The 15,995-nt window shown below is 48.3% G+C and overlaps 2 protein-coding genes across 2 annotated transcripts in view; one reads left to right on the top strand and one right to left on the bottom strand.

The window, feature by feature from the left end:
* Positions 1-3,887, bottom strand: part of Nt5c2 (5'-nucleotidase, cytosolic II) — a 135,779-nt gene extending 131,892 nt beyond the window's left edge. Inside the window, exon 1 of the mRNA XM_041660911.1 lies at positions 3,783-3,887. Within this exon, the coding sequence (XP_041516845.1) occupies positions 3,783-3,841 (59 nt within the window). The 5' untranslated portion in view covers positions 3,842-3,887. The remainder of the gene's footprint in view (positions 1-3,782) is intronic.
* Positions 3,840-14,395, top strand: Ina (internexin neuronal intermediate filament protein alpha). Its single transcript, XM_041660913.1, has 3 exons — positions 3,840-4,904; positions 10,218-10,342; positions 12,458-14,395. The coding sequence occupies exons 1-3, from the start codon at positions 3,840-3,842 to the stop codon at positions 12,771-12,773; spliced, it is 1,506 nt and encodes a 501-aa protein (XP_041516847.1). The 3' UTR covers positions 12,774-14,395.
* The last annotated feature ends 1,600 nt before the right edge of the window (positions 14,396-15,995 follow it).

Below are 15,995 nucleotides of genomic sequence, written 5' to 3'. Positions count from 1 at the left end.
ACACCACTTGCTCTGCTTATTTACATTTTGACAAAGAATCTCACTCTGTCACTCAGGCTAGCCCTGCGTGACTCCTAAACCCAAGTGACTCCTCTGCCTTAGCCTCCATAACAGCTGAGAATGCAGGCATGTGCTACAGCACCCTAGGTCAGCTTACTTTAGATCAACAGTGGCCAGCAACGTTCATGAGGCACTAGATACCCAAAGGGTGGTGGAAAGCAGAAACATCAAGTTACAACTCATTGTCACAGGTGAGGCCATTGATTTCAACCTCCCCAACCCCACCCCAGTCCTTTATGCACCTGCTCCAGTACCTGGCACATAGTAAACATTCAGCGACTATTTGTTGAATGAATGGAGCTGATAATTCTGATCTCAGTGTTTACTGAATAGTCACACAGCAAGCTTTGAGATATCCACTTGGTACACATAATCTCAACAAACCACCCAGCAACCTCTGGAGAGATAAATGAGACCCACTGAGAAGATGGTCTTGGGTGAAGCCTGAAGATATGATATTAAGTTTTTAGGTAGTCCTAAAGATCAGCCAAGTTTGAAGATGATTCACGTGGACAGTTTTATAGATAAAGTTCAGCAAACAGTAGTAATATGTTCAAGGTCACATGGCTAAGAAGAACCATGACACAAATGTAGATCTCTTAGCAAAACATCTTCAGCAAATGTCTACCTAACTCTGGAAAACCTACTATGTAAAAACCAGAGCTCATGGGAAGTGCAGAAATCTGTAATTGAAGCCAAGGAGAACAGTCAGCCTGCCAAAAGCCACAGAGACTGAGAAGGATGTGGCACGAGGGAGAAGGAGGATGGCTGACCCACAGCTCCATGGCCTGAGTGCTGACAGGAAGAGGAAGACCTGAGCCTGGAACAGCCAGGGTACTCCCTCAGGAGACCTGGCCAGCTGGGAGGAGCTATGGACGGATGTGCAGCCAAGATAACTCCCGTAGGATATTCCTGTGTTGACACTGTTAAAGCCTAAACCTGGCTAGAGCGGGATGCCCAGGAAGGGAGGCAGAAGATGCAAGGGAGAATTTAAGTAAGCTGTTAATAAGGTGCAAAATGTAGCCCACCCCGATTCCTCATGAGCACTGCCTGTTGGCTGGGTTTTAAGTCTTTTGTTTCATTTTTCTTCTGGTCTAGGCACATCTGTGTCTCTGGGGCACTGCTTGTATTGAAGGACAGAAAGGAAAAGAAAAGCAGAATTCCAACCAGAACATCAGATGATCTAGTAGTCTCAAGAGACACGAATGAAGTGAGATTGGAACTAGAGTGCAAAGGAAGCTCTAACTGTGTTTCTACTTTCTACAGTCGTGCAAGCCAGGCTGGTACCACAATCAGGGCTGGCTGTACCTTCTCCCAAAGCATTCTAGAAGCCTGTGAAAAATGTGATGGTTTCCTACAGTCTTTGAATCCTGCTCATGCCATTTGTTGTGGAGTGGAGCAGCATCCCCCTGGGGGAAAAATGGTGATGAAGCTGGAGAGATGGCTCAGTGGTTAAGAGCACTTTCTGCTCTTCCAGAGGACCAGGTTCAATTGCCAGCACCCACATGGTGGTGGCTCACATCTGTCTGTAACTCCAGTTCCAGGGACTCTGACACCCTCTTCAGGAACATAAGTGGCGCATGTGCACACTCATACATATTTTTTGAAAATGTTGATGAAAAGAAACTCCTTATCCAGAAGCAGAATACAGAGCCCAGCCACATGCATCCAGCCAGCCTTCCACCATCCAGTAGAGGTAGGTGCTGCTGCTCTTACAGGGTAAGTGAAAGAGGGTCACATCATCTCCGACTGAGCCCAGCATTCTTTAATTATAAACCTGATCTTTTGTTAATAGCCAAAATTCTTTGAAGCCCACTCAGCCCTGTCCTGTCTGACAAAGAGACAAGAGTTCCATTGCACTAAGAGGCATTATGTACTGAGGAAATAAAGTATGCCTTTGCTTGTTGGTGGCCTTGGGCACACGTGCTATTCCTGAGCCTCAGTGGCTTAACCATAAGACAGGAGTGGCAGCTGTCTTAGGAAGGAAAACTACACAGGCGTGGGCACTGTGACTGACAGGCAGTAATTCTTCACCAGGGTTAATATTCTTCCAGTATCCTCTTCCCAGTCTTTCAGAGCCCAAAATAGCCCAGAATTGCTTTTAGCTCAGGCCTTCAGTGAATGATAAGGAACCAGAACGGCTGTGGCACAGAGCCAGGGGTGTGCTCTGAAGTCTCATAGAAGTCTTCCTCTTACCGTTAGGATCCTGTCCCAGTGATACAGCCCTCCCACAAAGTGAAACAAATCTGTCCTAGAACTCCAAGATCAAAAAAGGCAGTAGGAGCCAGCTGTGGTGGGCCACACTGATAAAATGTTAGTCTGGGAGGAGGCAGGAGGACTGCCAGGAGTTCAAGGCCAGCTTAGACTCTAGAGCAAGCACTAGACCAACCTGAGCTACTGGGGGAGCAGAATGAGAAAGCTGTCTCAAAACAAGCAAACAAACAGAAGTCTGGAATCCTGAACTACAGAGCAAAATGCTTCACATTCCCCTGAGTGGTGCATAGGCTGGATGGTAAACTGAGGCAATCTATCCTTACTTCATCTTTCAGACTCTGTCCTTACTGTGTAGTGAGGGAGGTCAGTTCTGCCAGCAGTGCTCTTCCGGTTCATTCCTGGAATTGAGTCTTTGGTTCAAAGACTAATTTCCACAGAAAACGGCTCTCCTGTCTAATTCAGAATAGAATTTCAAATACATACAGGGCTAGAGATATGAAACGTGAGTCTGGAAAGTGACGGGGACCGTGGAGAGCAGCTCACTTAAACAAAGGGCACCTCACTTCCACCCACTGTGGTCACCTTCACTCCCATTTTAAAGAGTGGCAGGGGCGGGGGGCAGGCATTAAAATGTCAACATCAATCAGTTTCATTTTAGGTGAAATCTCCTGGCCAAAACCCATTTTTGAAACGTTTTAAGATCTAATGTGCTTTTTTTGTTTGTTTGTTTAACCAAAGCCTGTACCCTCCTTTCTACCAATCCGCGGTCCTGGCATGCGCCATAGGTAGAGGCCTAGAGAGGAACCCTGCTAATTCTCAGCGCTTTGTCCTTTTCCAGGCTTGGCCCCTTTCCCTCTCTGTAACCCTTCGCACCGCACCCTCGGGAATTCGGGCTCCTGTTCTTCACGGATGACCCCGAGCATCTCAAGCTTTCGGCGATTCCTCCAGTCTCCTGGGGCTGCGGAGCTGTGGGATGCTCTCTGGAGTGGATCCGCTTTCCCCGCTGAGCCCCAGGAGACCCCCGAAGACGGGAGATAAAGGGATGTCCGCTCCCCCTGGGGAGGGAGGGGCAACAAAAATAAAAAAAAAAGAAAGAAAAAGGGGGGCCTCACCCTTGAGAACTCTGTGGTGCGGATGAGGGGACACCTTTCAGAAAACCTACTCTCCTTAAGGAATAAAGGCAAAAGGAAGGACAGGCTTTGAAGCCATCAGAGCGCTGAGTGCTCTCGGGCTAGAAAGTCCAGGCTGTTTGGGGAGACCCGCTCCCCTCTGGTCTTTTCCAAAGCAGATTCTTGGGGTACAGGCGCTGCGGACAGGGAGGGGCTCTCACGCAGACAGCCCAGGTCGGTGGCGCGCAGCTGCGGTGGCACTGCGCACCCCCGCCCCCGCAGGCTCCCCTCCCTCTCCCCGCTAGGTCGGGAACTGAAGCTCCGCCCCCAGCGCGTCGCCCCAGCCCCGCGCCTTAAAAGCCCCGCATACCGCCCCGCCGCGCCCAGCCTCCGCCGCACCTTCTCGTCCTCGCCAGGTCCCGCCGCAGCCGTGCGCCCGGCCCCGACCCCGGCACCATGAGCTTCGGATCGGAGCACTACTTGTGCTCTGCCTCCTCCTACCGCAAGGTGTTCGGGGACGGCTCGCGCCTGTCCACGCGCCTCTCCGGGCCGGGAGGCTCGGGCAGCTTCCGCTCGCAGTCGCTGTCCCGCAGCAATGTGGCCTCCACGGCCGCCTGCTCCTCGGCCTCGTCTCTCGGCCTGGGCCTGGCCTACCGCCGGCTGCCCGCCTCTGACGGGCTGGACCTGAGCCAAGCGGCGGCGCGCACCAACGAGTACAAGATCATCCGCACGAACGAGAAGGAGCAGCTGCAGGGCCTCAACGACCGCTTCGCCGTCTTCATCGAGAAGGTGCACCAGCTGGAGACGCAGAACCGCGCGCTCGAGGCCGAGCTAGCGGCGCTGCGACAGCGCCACGCCGAGCCGTCGCGCGTCGGCGAGCTCTTCCAGCGCGAGCTGCGCGAGCTGCGCGCGCAGCTGGAGGAGGCGAGCTCGGCGCGGGCGCAGGCCCTGCTGGAGCGCGACGGGCTGGCCGAGGAGGTGCAGCGGCTGCGGGCGCGCTGCGAGGAGGAGAGCCGCGGGCGCGAAGGCGCCGAGCGCGCCCTGAAGGCGCAGCAGCGCGACGTGGACGGCGCCACCCTGGCCCGCCTGGACCTGGAGAAGAAGGTGGAGTCGCTGCTCGACGAGCTGGCTTTCGTGCGCCAGGTGCACGACGAGGAGGTGGCCGAGCTCCTGGCCACGCTGCAGGCGTCGTCGCAGGCCGCCGCCGAGGTGGACGTGTCTGTGGCGAAACCGGACCTGAGTTCGGCGCTCCGGGAGATCCGCGCCCAGTACGAGTCCCTGGCCGCTAAGAACCTGCAGTCAGCCGAGGAGTGGTACAAATCCAAGTTCGCCAACCTGAACGAGCAGGCGGCGCGCAGCACTGAAGCCATCCGAGCCAGCCGAGAGGAGATCCACGAATACCGGCGCCAGCTTCAAGCTCGTACCATTGAGATCGAGGGTCTGCGCGGGGCCAATGAGTCCCTGGAGAGGCAGATCTTGGAACTGGAGGAGCGGCACAGCGCTGAGGTGGCCGGCTATCAGGTAAGGGCTGCCTGCTAGGGAAGAGTGCCCAGTCCATTTCCGCGCACTCCCTGTACACTGGGGTCCTGAGGAAACCGGGAGAGGGGAAGGGAGGAGAGAGGAGTGTTGGCTGGAGGTGTTGACAAACAAACAAAAAAAAAATCACGGTCCCATGCATGCAGCCTCCACTGGATGTGCCTGGAAGCCCTTTCAAGCCCTTAATGTCTTTGCACTCTAGTTTGGTGATGGGGGAGTTGTAGGAACCGAACTCAAGTGTTCATGCATATGCTAGGTATATGCTGTAACACCAAACTACAATACTCACCCCCAGTCTCTCGTCTGAACTCTTCTAACAAAGGAATCTTCAATGTCTTGGGGAGTCCGAAACATCTAACCGTGTCTTCCTGTCACCAAGCGTATAAACACACTAGCAGAACAATCCCGACCCCTCTGACGAGCCCAGAAGGGCAAGGTCACAACCTCCGAGTGGTCCTGTCTGGTTTGTCTAGTTAGCTCTGAAAGGGCTTTTCTGAGCCTTAGAATTGATGTTTATAGAGCATGGTCTGCTTTACGGTTGAGAACTGGGCTCATTTTCTTGAGTTTTGCTCTACAAAGGAGTGCCTACTGGCATAATTAAGCCAGTGACAACTGCCTTGCCCCACCCTTACCGCCCCTCCCGAACCCGCGACACGCACTTGCACGCGCGCGGCTCCCTTGTCCACCTTCTGACAGTTCTGACAGTTCTAAGAAAGTACGGAGCCAGATCCGCAGGGAGAATGGTGGGGCGCTGTCCGCGGTGCTGATCCCCTCCCGCCTCGAAATGTCTCCTGCTTTGATGTTTCCAAGCTGTCCCAGTTAGGAATCTCTGGGCCTCCGGGCAATTAACTGCTTCATTTTTTTTTTTTTTGTTCTATAATACAATCAGTCTTGGCTTCCTAAAGTTAAAGTTCATCTTGTAGACAGCATCAGTTTTCGCCTCCATGGATGGCTTAGCACTTAACAAAAACCATTTAATCTGCTCCACAGCTGTGCAGTCCCACTTGAAAGGCCCCATTACCTTAATATTTTTTCAGCTTAAGTGCATGTGGCAAATTACAGAGATGGTTTCTTTGTTAGAGGTGACATTTTCCCCCCATCTTTCCCTGCTCTATAAGCTCTGTGAAGGTATTGATTGGCTGTTTCTTCCCAACAAAGGCCACCATGTCCTCAGTTTCTCTACACTGGACATTCTGGGCTGTGTCCCCAAAGGGCACAGAGTAAGAAGACAAGATTGGTGAAAAATGTAGAAAGATACAAAACTACATGGCTTAAGTACAAGGAACAATAAGAGCTCTTTTGAATAGAATGTCTATAAATTCAGAAACTTGAAGTTATTCTAGCTGGAATTGAATTTTACATTTGATAAAAATTAATGTGTTGGGGAAACATCACTAAAAATAGAACTAAAAAATGGCATAATATTTCAAAAGTACTATTTTATTAAGAAGCTGAAGAATTATTGATAAAAGGTATATACTGGCCATTACAAACAACCCCCTTGCATAAAGGGAAAAGGCCCGTTTGAAATGTCTGTTTGGTTAGTTTGATGCATAGTATTATTCAAATAAATATTCTTGTTTTGCTACAAAATATGTAAGTTGAGCTTTTCAGTATGTGTCCCAGGCCTTGGATGATCTGAATCAATCAATCAATTATACTTAATTAAGATGTCTTTTCTTCCAGGAGCCTCAAATGTTGAATTAGGTAGTCTTCTTGAGGACTAGCCCAATATTTCTACAAAAAGGGGTAACTTACCCCCAAACTGTCAGAATAAGCAAAAGGATGGCAGAGCAAAGCCCAATTAAGCTAAGAGGTGGTGATGATTTTGTCTGGCTTATTAGCTCTAAAATACAGGCGTTCTGTGTTGGAAAATAGTAGTGTCGTCCAGACACGTCCAGGAAACAAAAGGAATGAGAACCTGCAGTCTGCAGCACTGTCCCCGTCAGCGTTAGCCTGGAGAGCCTCAGTGACCTGCTGAGGGAGTGGAGGAGACAAAACAACACAAAGCTATTTCCTACCCCCTTGGGTCCTAATGCTGGGGTGGGGCTCACAGTTTAGCCTGCAAACACTGCCTGCCACCCCTGCTTGTTTTCCAGCAACCTTCATGCTGGTGGAGGTGGAGAGCCTCCTCACTGAGACCATTGTCTTCCTGCCCTGTACCCATCCTCCATTGCACCACAGTAGTGACGGGAAGTGCTCTTTCCCTTCTGGTTCAGAGTTTCACAGTGAGCACATTTTTCCTATGTGAGCTTTCAGCCCATTAAAGTCCTTTTCCTTGCCCCAGAGAGTTGATAGCCTATCAGAAGACAGAAAGCTTAACGTCCTTTCAAAAGGACAAAGAGTGATTCAAGGTGACATGGTAGGCACACAATAGGAAGAACTGGGGCTGCTGTCGTACAGGCCCACGGTGGCCATGCTTTGCAGAGAAGAACAAGGCATTCCTTTCGTCTCTGACAGGGAACATTTCCTGGTCCCCGCATAGCTGGGGCACTGCCATTAGAACCTCAGACATTACTAAGGCCGTGCAGAGGCCATCTCAAAGGGCTTTCGGTCCTGTAATGTGGAGCGTCTTAGAAAGCCAAAGCTTTCCTTGAAAGACCTTGCTGAGCAGTCAAGATCACTGCTGGTTAATGTTCTCCAGGGAGATAAGCCAAGGCTACCCTCTTCTCCAGTATGAGATTGGAGACCAGCCTAATTACTTAGCTGGCAGGGTCTGGCCCTCGAGAGACCGGAAGCAGCCGTGGCTACATATAAATCTATAGCTTAATAGATCCATTTCTGAAATTAGGATTCATTCTCTAAAGTGGTTCCACCTGCCCCCATCTCACCCTGTCGCTGTCACCCGGGCCACCACAATAGCTTCTTTATAGGAAGAAATTTAAATTGGCGATCTAAACCCCATGGCACGCCACGACCAAGGAGCAGCTTTTTAAGAGAGATTCTCCGACCACTCTTGAAGAAATGGATTCAGTATTTCTTAGGTAGGGCCAGGAATATGTTTTTTATTCCATTTTGTGAGACAGGGTTTCCCTGTGTAGCCTAAGCTGGGACTGAACTTAAAGCCTGCTCTATAGGCATGCCCCGCCACGCCCTGCTGGGAATGTGCAGTTTCTGTGAAACTCTGTTTGTTGTTTGCTCTCAGACTGACTGGAGTGTACTGACCTAAGTCACACTTTCTCATAAGATAGGATTTCAGAGGGTGACAGAAGACAAGGGTACAGCAACGATAGGAGTGAGAATAAGGACATGTGTCCTGCAGGTGACCATACATTAAAATCCTCTCTCCCTAGCTAGATGATTATGCACAGCCGTGGTTCTGTGTGGCCTGCACTCTGGCTTGTTTGGCTGAGGTCTCCCCTTCCACTCCCAAAGAGGAAACGGGCACATCGCTGTTCCTCTTCTTCACTGCACACGCTAGGCTGATCATGCTTTGTCTTCTTCCCCACCTGCCTCCTTCCAACCCTGGGCCAGATGCTTCGCTGCTCCAGGAGAGTCCCAGCTGGAGCAGGGAATGCCGCCTCTCTCCTCTCCTGCAGCTGCATGGTTGGGGGAGGGGGCAGACTGCAGCACTCTGCTCACATTTCACGCTGGAGGCCTTGTGAAGGGCAGCAAGACAGCCCAGTGCGGGGAGGAGTGTACAAACAAAGAGACCAGAGCTGAGTGACCCACAGGCGGTCAGCAGTTCCCCAGTTCCTGGAAGAGGCTGGCTTACGCTTTTTGTCGACTCTGCTCCATAGCCATGTGAGATGTAAAACAAGAGCAAGAAACCCTCACCTATCTAGAACTCAGCACCCTAGCAGCCTCTCATTCTGAAGACAGTCGTGAAATAAAGTTTTTAATAAACAATTGAATTAAGCTGCTGATGAGACAAACATCTACCTCTAAACCACATATTGAGAAGTTGGCCCCCCTGATACCCTCAGCCCAACATTCTTAACATGATTATCAAAAGAAATGATTCCTTTTTTGGGTTTCAAGCCTGTAGAAGGATAGAGATGGGAGAACACTAGAGTCAGGCATTGTCAAGAATGCCTAGCGCCTGTCAGAGCACTTTTCAGGACAGAGACGAGCAATAAACTGCAACATCAAGACAGACACTGCTCTCTGGAACTGTTAGGGTAGAAATAAACACCCCAAATATATCTGAAAGATAACAGACATGAAATCACAGAAAAATAACATCATTTCACAACACTTGATTGCTGAGAAAGACTATGTTTCATGTCCAAATAATAAGTGGTATTTGCCACTGTAAAATGGTTTTATATAAATTATCATGTTGAGGGTTGTTTGAAAGATAGCTCAGCAGGTGAAGACTTAGCACCAAGCTTGACAGCCTGAGTTGGTATCCAGACTCCACATTCCTCCCTAGGACCTACCTAACAGGAAGACAGAACCAACTTCTACAAGTTGTCCTCTCGTTCCACACATCCCTAGTGGCACACACACACACACACACACACCAAGACCAAGAGCAGCGTTTTCAGCAATTCTCTGACCACTCCTGAAGAAATGGATTCAGTATTTCTTAGGTAGGGCCAGGAATATGTTTTTTATTCCATTTTGTGAGAAAGGTTTCCCTGTGTAGTCTAAGCTAGGATTGAACTTAAAGCCTGCTCTATAGGCATGCTCCGCCACGCCCTGCTAGGAATGTGTAGTTTCCATGAAACTTTATATTGTTTGTTGTTTGTTCTCAGACTCACCGTGGAGTGTACTGACCTAAACCTAAACAAATCAATAAATAAATGTACAAAAATTAAAAATTGTCATTTTTTTAAAAGCTGCTGCTTTGAGAAATGTACAACTATCTACCCAACATTAAATTTTTATCATCTATAGGACTAGTGGTTAGAGTGTGTACTGCTCCTTTGGAGGACCTGGAGTCAGTTCCTGGCACCTACGTCAGGTGGCTCACAACTGCTTGTAACTATTGCTCCAGAGTATCTCTTAACCTCTGTGGGTACCTATACTCACATTCACTGACATGCAAACACATACACACAAATTTACACAGTCAAGGAGGGATTTATGACCTCATGTGTCCCTTGGTAAAGTTCCCAACTGTCAACATGCATCTAAATTTCCCAAGGACCTTAAAGGGAAAAAATGCAAGTGCTGAGCCCCTACTCCAGAGCAGACAAAACCGAATCTAGGCTGGACACAGATTGCTGTGTAAGTATTCTATCAGTTCCTTACATAATTTTAACATGTAGTCGGGGTTGAGATCCTGCCTTGTAGAAATGTCAATGAATTTTTGCTACTTTGGTCTAAATATTTTGGATATGTTCTTTCCAGGATAGCATTGGGCAGCTGGAGAATGACCTAAGAAACACCAAGAGTGAGATGGCTCGCCATCTTCGGGAATACCAGGATTTGCTCAATGTCAAAATGGCCCTTGACATTGAGATAGCGGCTTACAGGTACACAAAAGACCACGTTTACCCTAGCAAAGCATGTGCTCCCCTGGGGGCAATGTTACTACAGAAGTGGTTCCATGTGATCTGTTTCTGACCAATGAGGGAGGATGGAGAGAGCATCACTAACCAGTCAGGCGAGCTGACCCTTCAGTCCCTCTTGAATATATCCTAGCTTCACCTTGCTAGTCCCGGAATATTCTACATACCTCTGCTGGGCACTTAAAAGGTAATGCAGGCTTCTAAAGATCAAAATGAAAGATCTAAATTTAAAAATAGGGATTAGAATCTGGCATGGTGGTACACATTTTTAATCTCAGCACTAGGGAGGCTGAGGCAGGTGGATCTCTGTGAATTCGAGGCCAGCCTGGACTACAGAGCAAGTTCCAGGACAGCCAGGGACACACAGAGAAGCCCTGTCTACAAAAACAAAACAAAACAAAAATAGGAGTTGGGGTTGGAGAGATGGCTTAGTGGTTAAGGCATACTGCTCTACAGAGGACCCAAGTTTGACTCTCAGCGCCCACATTAAGTGGCTCACAACTGCCTATAACTTGCTTCAGGGGAATATGCCTCTGGCCTCCCCAAGCATCTGTACTTGCTCGCTCGCACGCGCGCGCGCGCGCGCGCACACACACACACACACACACACACTATTAAAATTAATCTTTAAAAATCAAAATACAGCCAGGCGATGATGACACACACCTTTAATCCCAGCACTTGGGAGGCAGAGGCAGGTGGTTCGAGGCCAGCCTGGTCTACCTGAGTGAGTTTCAGGACAGGCTCCAATGCTACAGAGAAACCTTGTCTTTAAAAACCAAAAGAAAAAACAAAAGACAGTAAGGAGTTAAAGACCAGCCTCAGCTATATACCAAGGCCAACCAGGACTATATGGGACCCTGTCTCCAAAAGCAAAAGAACAAATAAAGAAGCAACAACAAAACTCTATTAGGGTTGTGAGAAACAAGACAAAGGCCACTCTGATCTGGTACCGTGTAGTCTAGGCTGAGTAGAGACTGGTACCTGAAGTTGTGGAGTAGCGGCTGTCATGGCTTGGCTCATTCCCCTCATACCTTCATACATGGAAAAGGCACAAATCTTGAGTGTGGGCTGGACTTGGCAGTTAGTTTCCTGTTCCTCTGTGGACTTCTCACTTCCTTACCCCATTACAGTTAAGGTGTTAATTAGGGAAATTACTTCTCTCTAGAGCTTTGTAGACTCTAATTGCCAAAAGTGGGTATCTAATGTGGCCAAGGGAGGGTTGTATGTTTCCCTGCAGGAAAACAGTTTGTGAATGTGATAGGTTTCCTTTGACAATACTTAAAACAACGCTGATATTGGAGGGAGGGCAGAGAGAGAATCCACAGGAGTGCTAATCTCCAGCTCAGTGCAGCATTACTGATATTGGAGGGAGGGCAGAGAGAGAATCCACAGGAGTGCTAATCTCCAGCTCAATGCAGCATTACTGATATTGGAGGGAGGGCAGGGAGAGAATCACAGGAGTGCTAATCTCCAGCTCAATGCAGCATTACTGACATTGGAGGGAGGGCAGGGAGAGAATCCACAGGAGTGCTAATCTCCAGCTCAATGCAGCATTACTGATATTGGAGGGAGGGCAGGGAGAGAATCCACAGGAGTGCTAATCTCCAGCTCAATGCAGCATTACTGATATTGGAGGGAGGGCAGAGAGAGAACCCACAGGAGTGCTAATCTCCAGCTCAATGCAGCATTACTGATATTGGAGGGAGGGCAGAGAGAGAATCCACAGGAGTGCTAATCTCCAGCTCAATGCAGCATTACTGATATTGGAGGGAGGGCAGGGAGAGAATCACAGGAGTGCTAATCTCCAGCTCAATGCAGCATTACTGACATTGGAGGGAGGGCAGGGAGAGAATCCACAGGAGTGCTAATCTCCAGCTCAATGCAGCATTACTGATATTGGAGGGAGGGCAGGGAAAGAATCCACAGGAGTGCTAATCTCCAGCTCAATGCAGCATTACTGGCCTCAGTCTCAAGAAGAAGCTGCGGTGTTCTTTGGAGCCTCTAAAATGAAAGTTAAGTTCTTTAAACAAAATTAACAACCTGATTCCTGAGAGCTTTTCTCTGTTGAACTTACAGGAAACTGCTGGAAGGTGAAGAGACCCGATTTAGCACCAGTGGATTAAGCATTTCAGGGCTGAATCCACTTCCCAACCCAAGTTATCTGCTCCCTCCTAGAATCCTTAGTTCTGCAACCCCCAAAGCCTTATCCACTGGGCTGTCCCTTAAAAAGGAAGAGGAGGAAGAAGAGGAAGGGGCTTCTAAGGAAACCTCTGAGAAAACATCTAAGATAGGGGAAAGTTTTGAAGAAACACTGGAGGAAACAGTAATATCTACGAAGAAAACCGAGAAGTCAAATATAGAAGAAAGCATCATTTCAAGCCAAAAAATGTAATTCCATTACTTAAAAAAAAAAAGTTAGCGCCTAGAGGGAATGCACTTGACTTGTCCACAGCTTTCTTCTGAACCGCAGCACCAGTCACCACTATAGAATGTCTCTAAGGCTTCAATGTCACATTTAGTACTGAATCCTTACTTTCTCCGGTAGAAAAGCCACCCGCTATGGGCAAACTGCAGTCCTGGAGCAGTCAGAGGAGTTCCCTGAGAACACTGCTTTCTCACCCACAGCTCGGGCTTCACAGTGACAGATGACTCGGGTGCAGAGGAAGGTGCTAATTCTGGTCATCATTCGCTGTGAGCTGAAATGGAAACCTATGTTTATCCACTATCCCCCGCAGTACCCAGCTATAGATTCTTACTGTAGATGCCTAAAACAAAATCACTGCCAAGGATAAGCCAGTGGTCCAGACCCCATCACCCCATCCCCGCTGATACAGCTGAGTCACACATGACAGGTTGTTCTCTCATGGGCACATTCCTTCCTCCCCTCCATTCCTTATTTCCTTTCCTTCCACCCAAGAGGAGGGGAAAGGCTAGTGTAGCGTCCCTAAACTCTTGTAGAGCTTCCTCCCTTTGCGCTCTTTGCTCTGTGCGTAAGAGTAGATGCATGCTGACATTTCTGTGATCTGTGGAATGACTTCTCCTCGCCCATTTCATGTCCTTTCACATTTGTAGCTTAAAGAAAGAGAAAAAGATAATAACAGCAGTGATTGATTGTAAGGTCTTCCTAAAAAATAAAAAGGATCTCTAGATTTTAAGCTTTCAGCTTGCCCAAATCCACTTAATTGGGGGGGGGGGGAAACCTACCTTAAATGTTGTAGCTTTTCACTTTAACTTTAGAAGCACAGTGATAGTAGTCTATGCTGTGCTTAAGCCAACCTTAGACTTAGTAGCGTAAGTACAGGAGGGGAGTACGTCTCTGAGTGGGAAAGACCAAGGTCTCCTCTGTGTTGGTTGCCGTGTAGTGGTATAGAATTAGCTTTTTCATACCCTTGCCCTCAAATCTATAGTCCCCTTCCTGTTAGTCTAGGGCGTCAAGAGGCCTCGCTTTTTAATAAGAGTGCTACATATAGGATATTTTATCACCAGACACAATGCTACTGCCCAAAAGTGAAAAAATAAACAAACACTTCTGGTCAATCAACACCACCAGCAAATATTAAAAAAAAAAATCTCTCAAGAGTCTTTCTCCAACAGTGTTGCATTGCTGCAGTAGGTGGGTGTTGATCCCCCTAAGGAAAGACAGAAACTCAGAGTTCAGGTGTATGCACACTCCTCCCCTGATCCAAAGAGGCAGTCTGGAAAGTCAGCTCCTGGTGCACCCAACTGCATCATCCACGTGTCCTGTCTGCCTCGTGTGCCAAATTTGATGCAGGATTTTCCCTGTCTCTGCTCACTTCCACCAGAGCTATACAGTGTCTGTCCTGTCCCCACCCACGTCATCGCAAGCTGTGCTGATAAGGACATGATGCTGATACTGAACTCATCCTAGCACGTGCTTCAGTAGATCAAGGAACTGAAAAGACACTTTCCTCTCTCTGACCCACCATCCCCTCTTGGCCCCCACACTTACTGTAAGATGCTAGTAATATGAGAAATTAAAAGGTATTAATCCTACCAGCGTGGTTTGTGTTCTGTGGTTTCTATTGGTTTCCTGAGGAAAGCGTCATTTGTTCACAGGTTGCTTGTTCCTGACTACTTTTTTATCTCCTGTTTTTAACGAGTTGCCACTAGTCACCTGAAGCCAGAGTGAGAGGACAGGACCTGCATTTTACACGGTGAGCATAACGGTAAATGCCTGTAATCCCAGCACTCAGGAGGCTGAGGTGGGTCAGCCTGGGCTACATACTGATACCCTGTCTCAGAAACAAAAAAGAGGGTTGGGAGATAGCTTGGTTGGACAAAGTATTTGCCTTTCAAGCATGAGGACCAGAGTTTGATCCCAGAATCCCTGTATTTAAAAGAAGCTGCTGGTCAGTGATGCATGTCTTTAATCCAGCACTCGGGAGGCAGAGGCAGGTGGATATCTGAGTTCAAGACCAACCTGGTCCACAAAGCAAGTTCCAGGACAGCCAGAGCTCTTACGCAGTGAAACCCTATCTCGAAGAACAAAAAGATTTATGTGGCACGTGTGTGTGCCCATCTATGCACATATGGAGGTCAGAGGTCCATGCCAGAAGTCTTGCCCTATTCCTCCCACCTTATTTTTTGAAAAAAGGATCTCCCCCTAAACCTGGAGGCCACTTGTTCATCTACATTAGCTGGCCAGCAAGCTGCCACAACCCTGCTGTCTCTGCCTCCCTGCACCGGGATTACAGATAACATGCCACCAAACCTGGCTTTTCTTACATGGCTGTTTGGTTCTACGCTTGGATCCTCATATTTGTATAACAAGCACTTTACCCACTGAACCAATTCTTCCAAACCTCTCTGCATCTTAAGATATTTACCTGTTAATGCCTACTTACTATCATAAATGTCAAATACCATCCTAGACAGTAAACATAGAATTATCTCATTAAACCTCACACCCACACTTTAGGTATGGTATTTGTACAATCGTTTTATAAGCCAGGTGGCAGAGCCTCACGGTTGCAGCCTGGATCACTGTAGGATGTCCCACAGCAAGTGGCTGAGCTAGAACTTGGGTCTTTCTGTCGCACTCTACAACGCTTGCCTCTCTTCCCAGGAAGCATGGTGCTTAGGAGGCTGCAGCAGTACTGCCAACGAGAGCAGAAATCTTTTCAAATCTTTTTCTCAGCAGGTTTCACAGAAAGCTTCCTCTGCCCAGAAAACTTGGCAGTACCAAGTCCCACGGGCAAACTGCTACCTGTGCAGACTTCCTGAGTTTCTGCCTTCCTGCAGGGCAATGAGGCAGTGGAAACCTAACTGGTCTCTGGGTCCAGTGTGGTGGCACATGCCTGCAATCCAGCAGCTGAGAAGTAGAGGCAAGAGAATCAAGAATCCATGACCATCCTTGGTCACTGTTTTAGTCCATGTTCTTTTGCTGTGAAGAGACACTATGATCAAGGCAACTCTTAAGAAAGAAAGCCTTGTCTACAAAGCTAGTTCCAGGACAGGTTCCAAAGCCACAGAGAAACCCTGTCTCAAAAAACCAAAAAAAAAAAAAACCAAAAAAAAAAAAAAAAAGAAAGAAAGAAAGAAAGCCTTTAACTGAAGACTTGTCTAGTTTCAGAGGTTTGGTCCGTTATTAACT

This window comes from Microtus oregoni, unplaced genomic scaffold (assembly GCF_018167655.1).
Source record: "Microtus oregoni isolate MIOR12 unplaced genomic scaffold, Mior012 000012F_ref0000307, whole genome shotgun sequence".
In the NCBI taxonomy this organism is placed as follows: domain Eukaryota; kingdom Metazoa; phylum Chordata; class Mammalia; order Rodentia; family Cricetidae; genus Microtus; species Microtus oregoni.
The sequence above is the reverse complement of the archived record's forward strand: the minus strand, read 5'-3'. Positions and strand labels throughout refer to the sequence as shown.

Bases quoted from the DNA above. Each gene is read 5' to 3' on its own strand.
- Ina (XM_041660913.1), top strand. From the start codon at position 3,840: ATGAGCTTCGGATCGGAGCACTACTTGTGCTCTGCCTCCTCCTACCGC. The intron at 4,905-10,217 runs GTAAGGGCTGCC...TGTTCTTTCCAG, and splicing joins CTGAGGTGGCCGGCTATCAG to GATAGCATTGGGCAGCTGGA. The intron at 10,343-12,457 runs GTACACAAAAGA...TTGAACTTACAG, and splicing joins ATTGAGATAGCGGCTTACAG to GAAACTGCTGGAAGGTGAAG.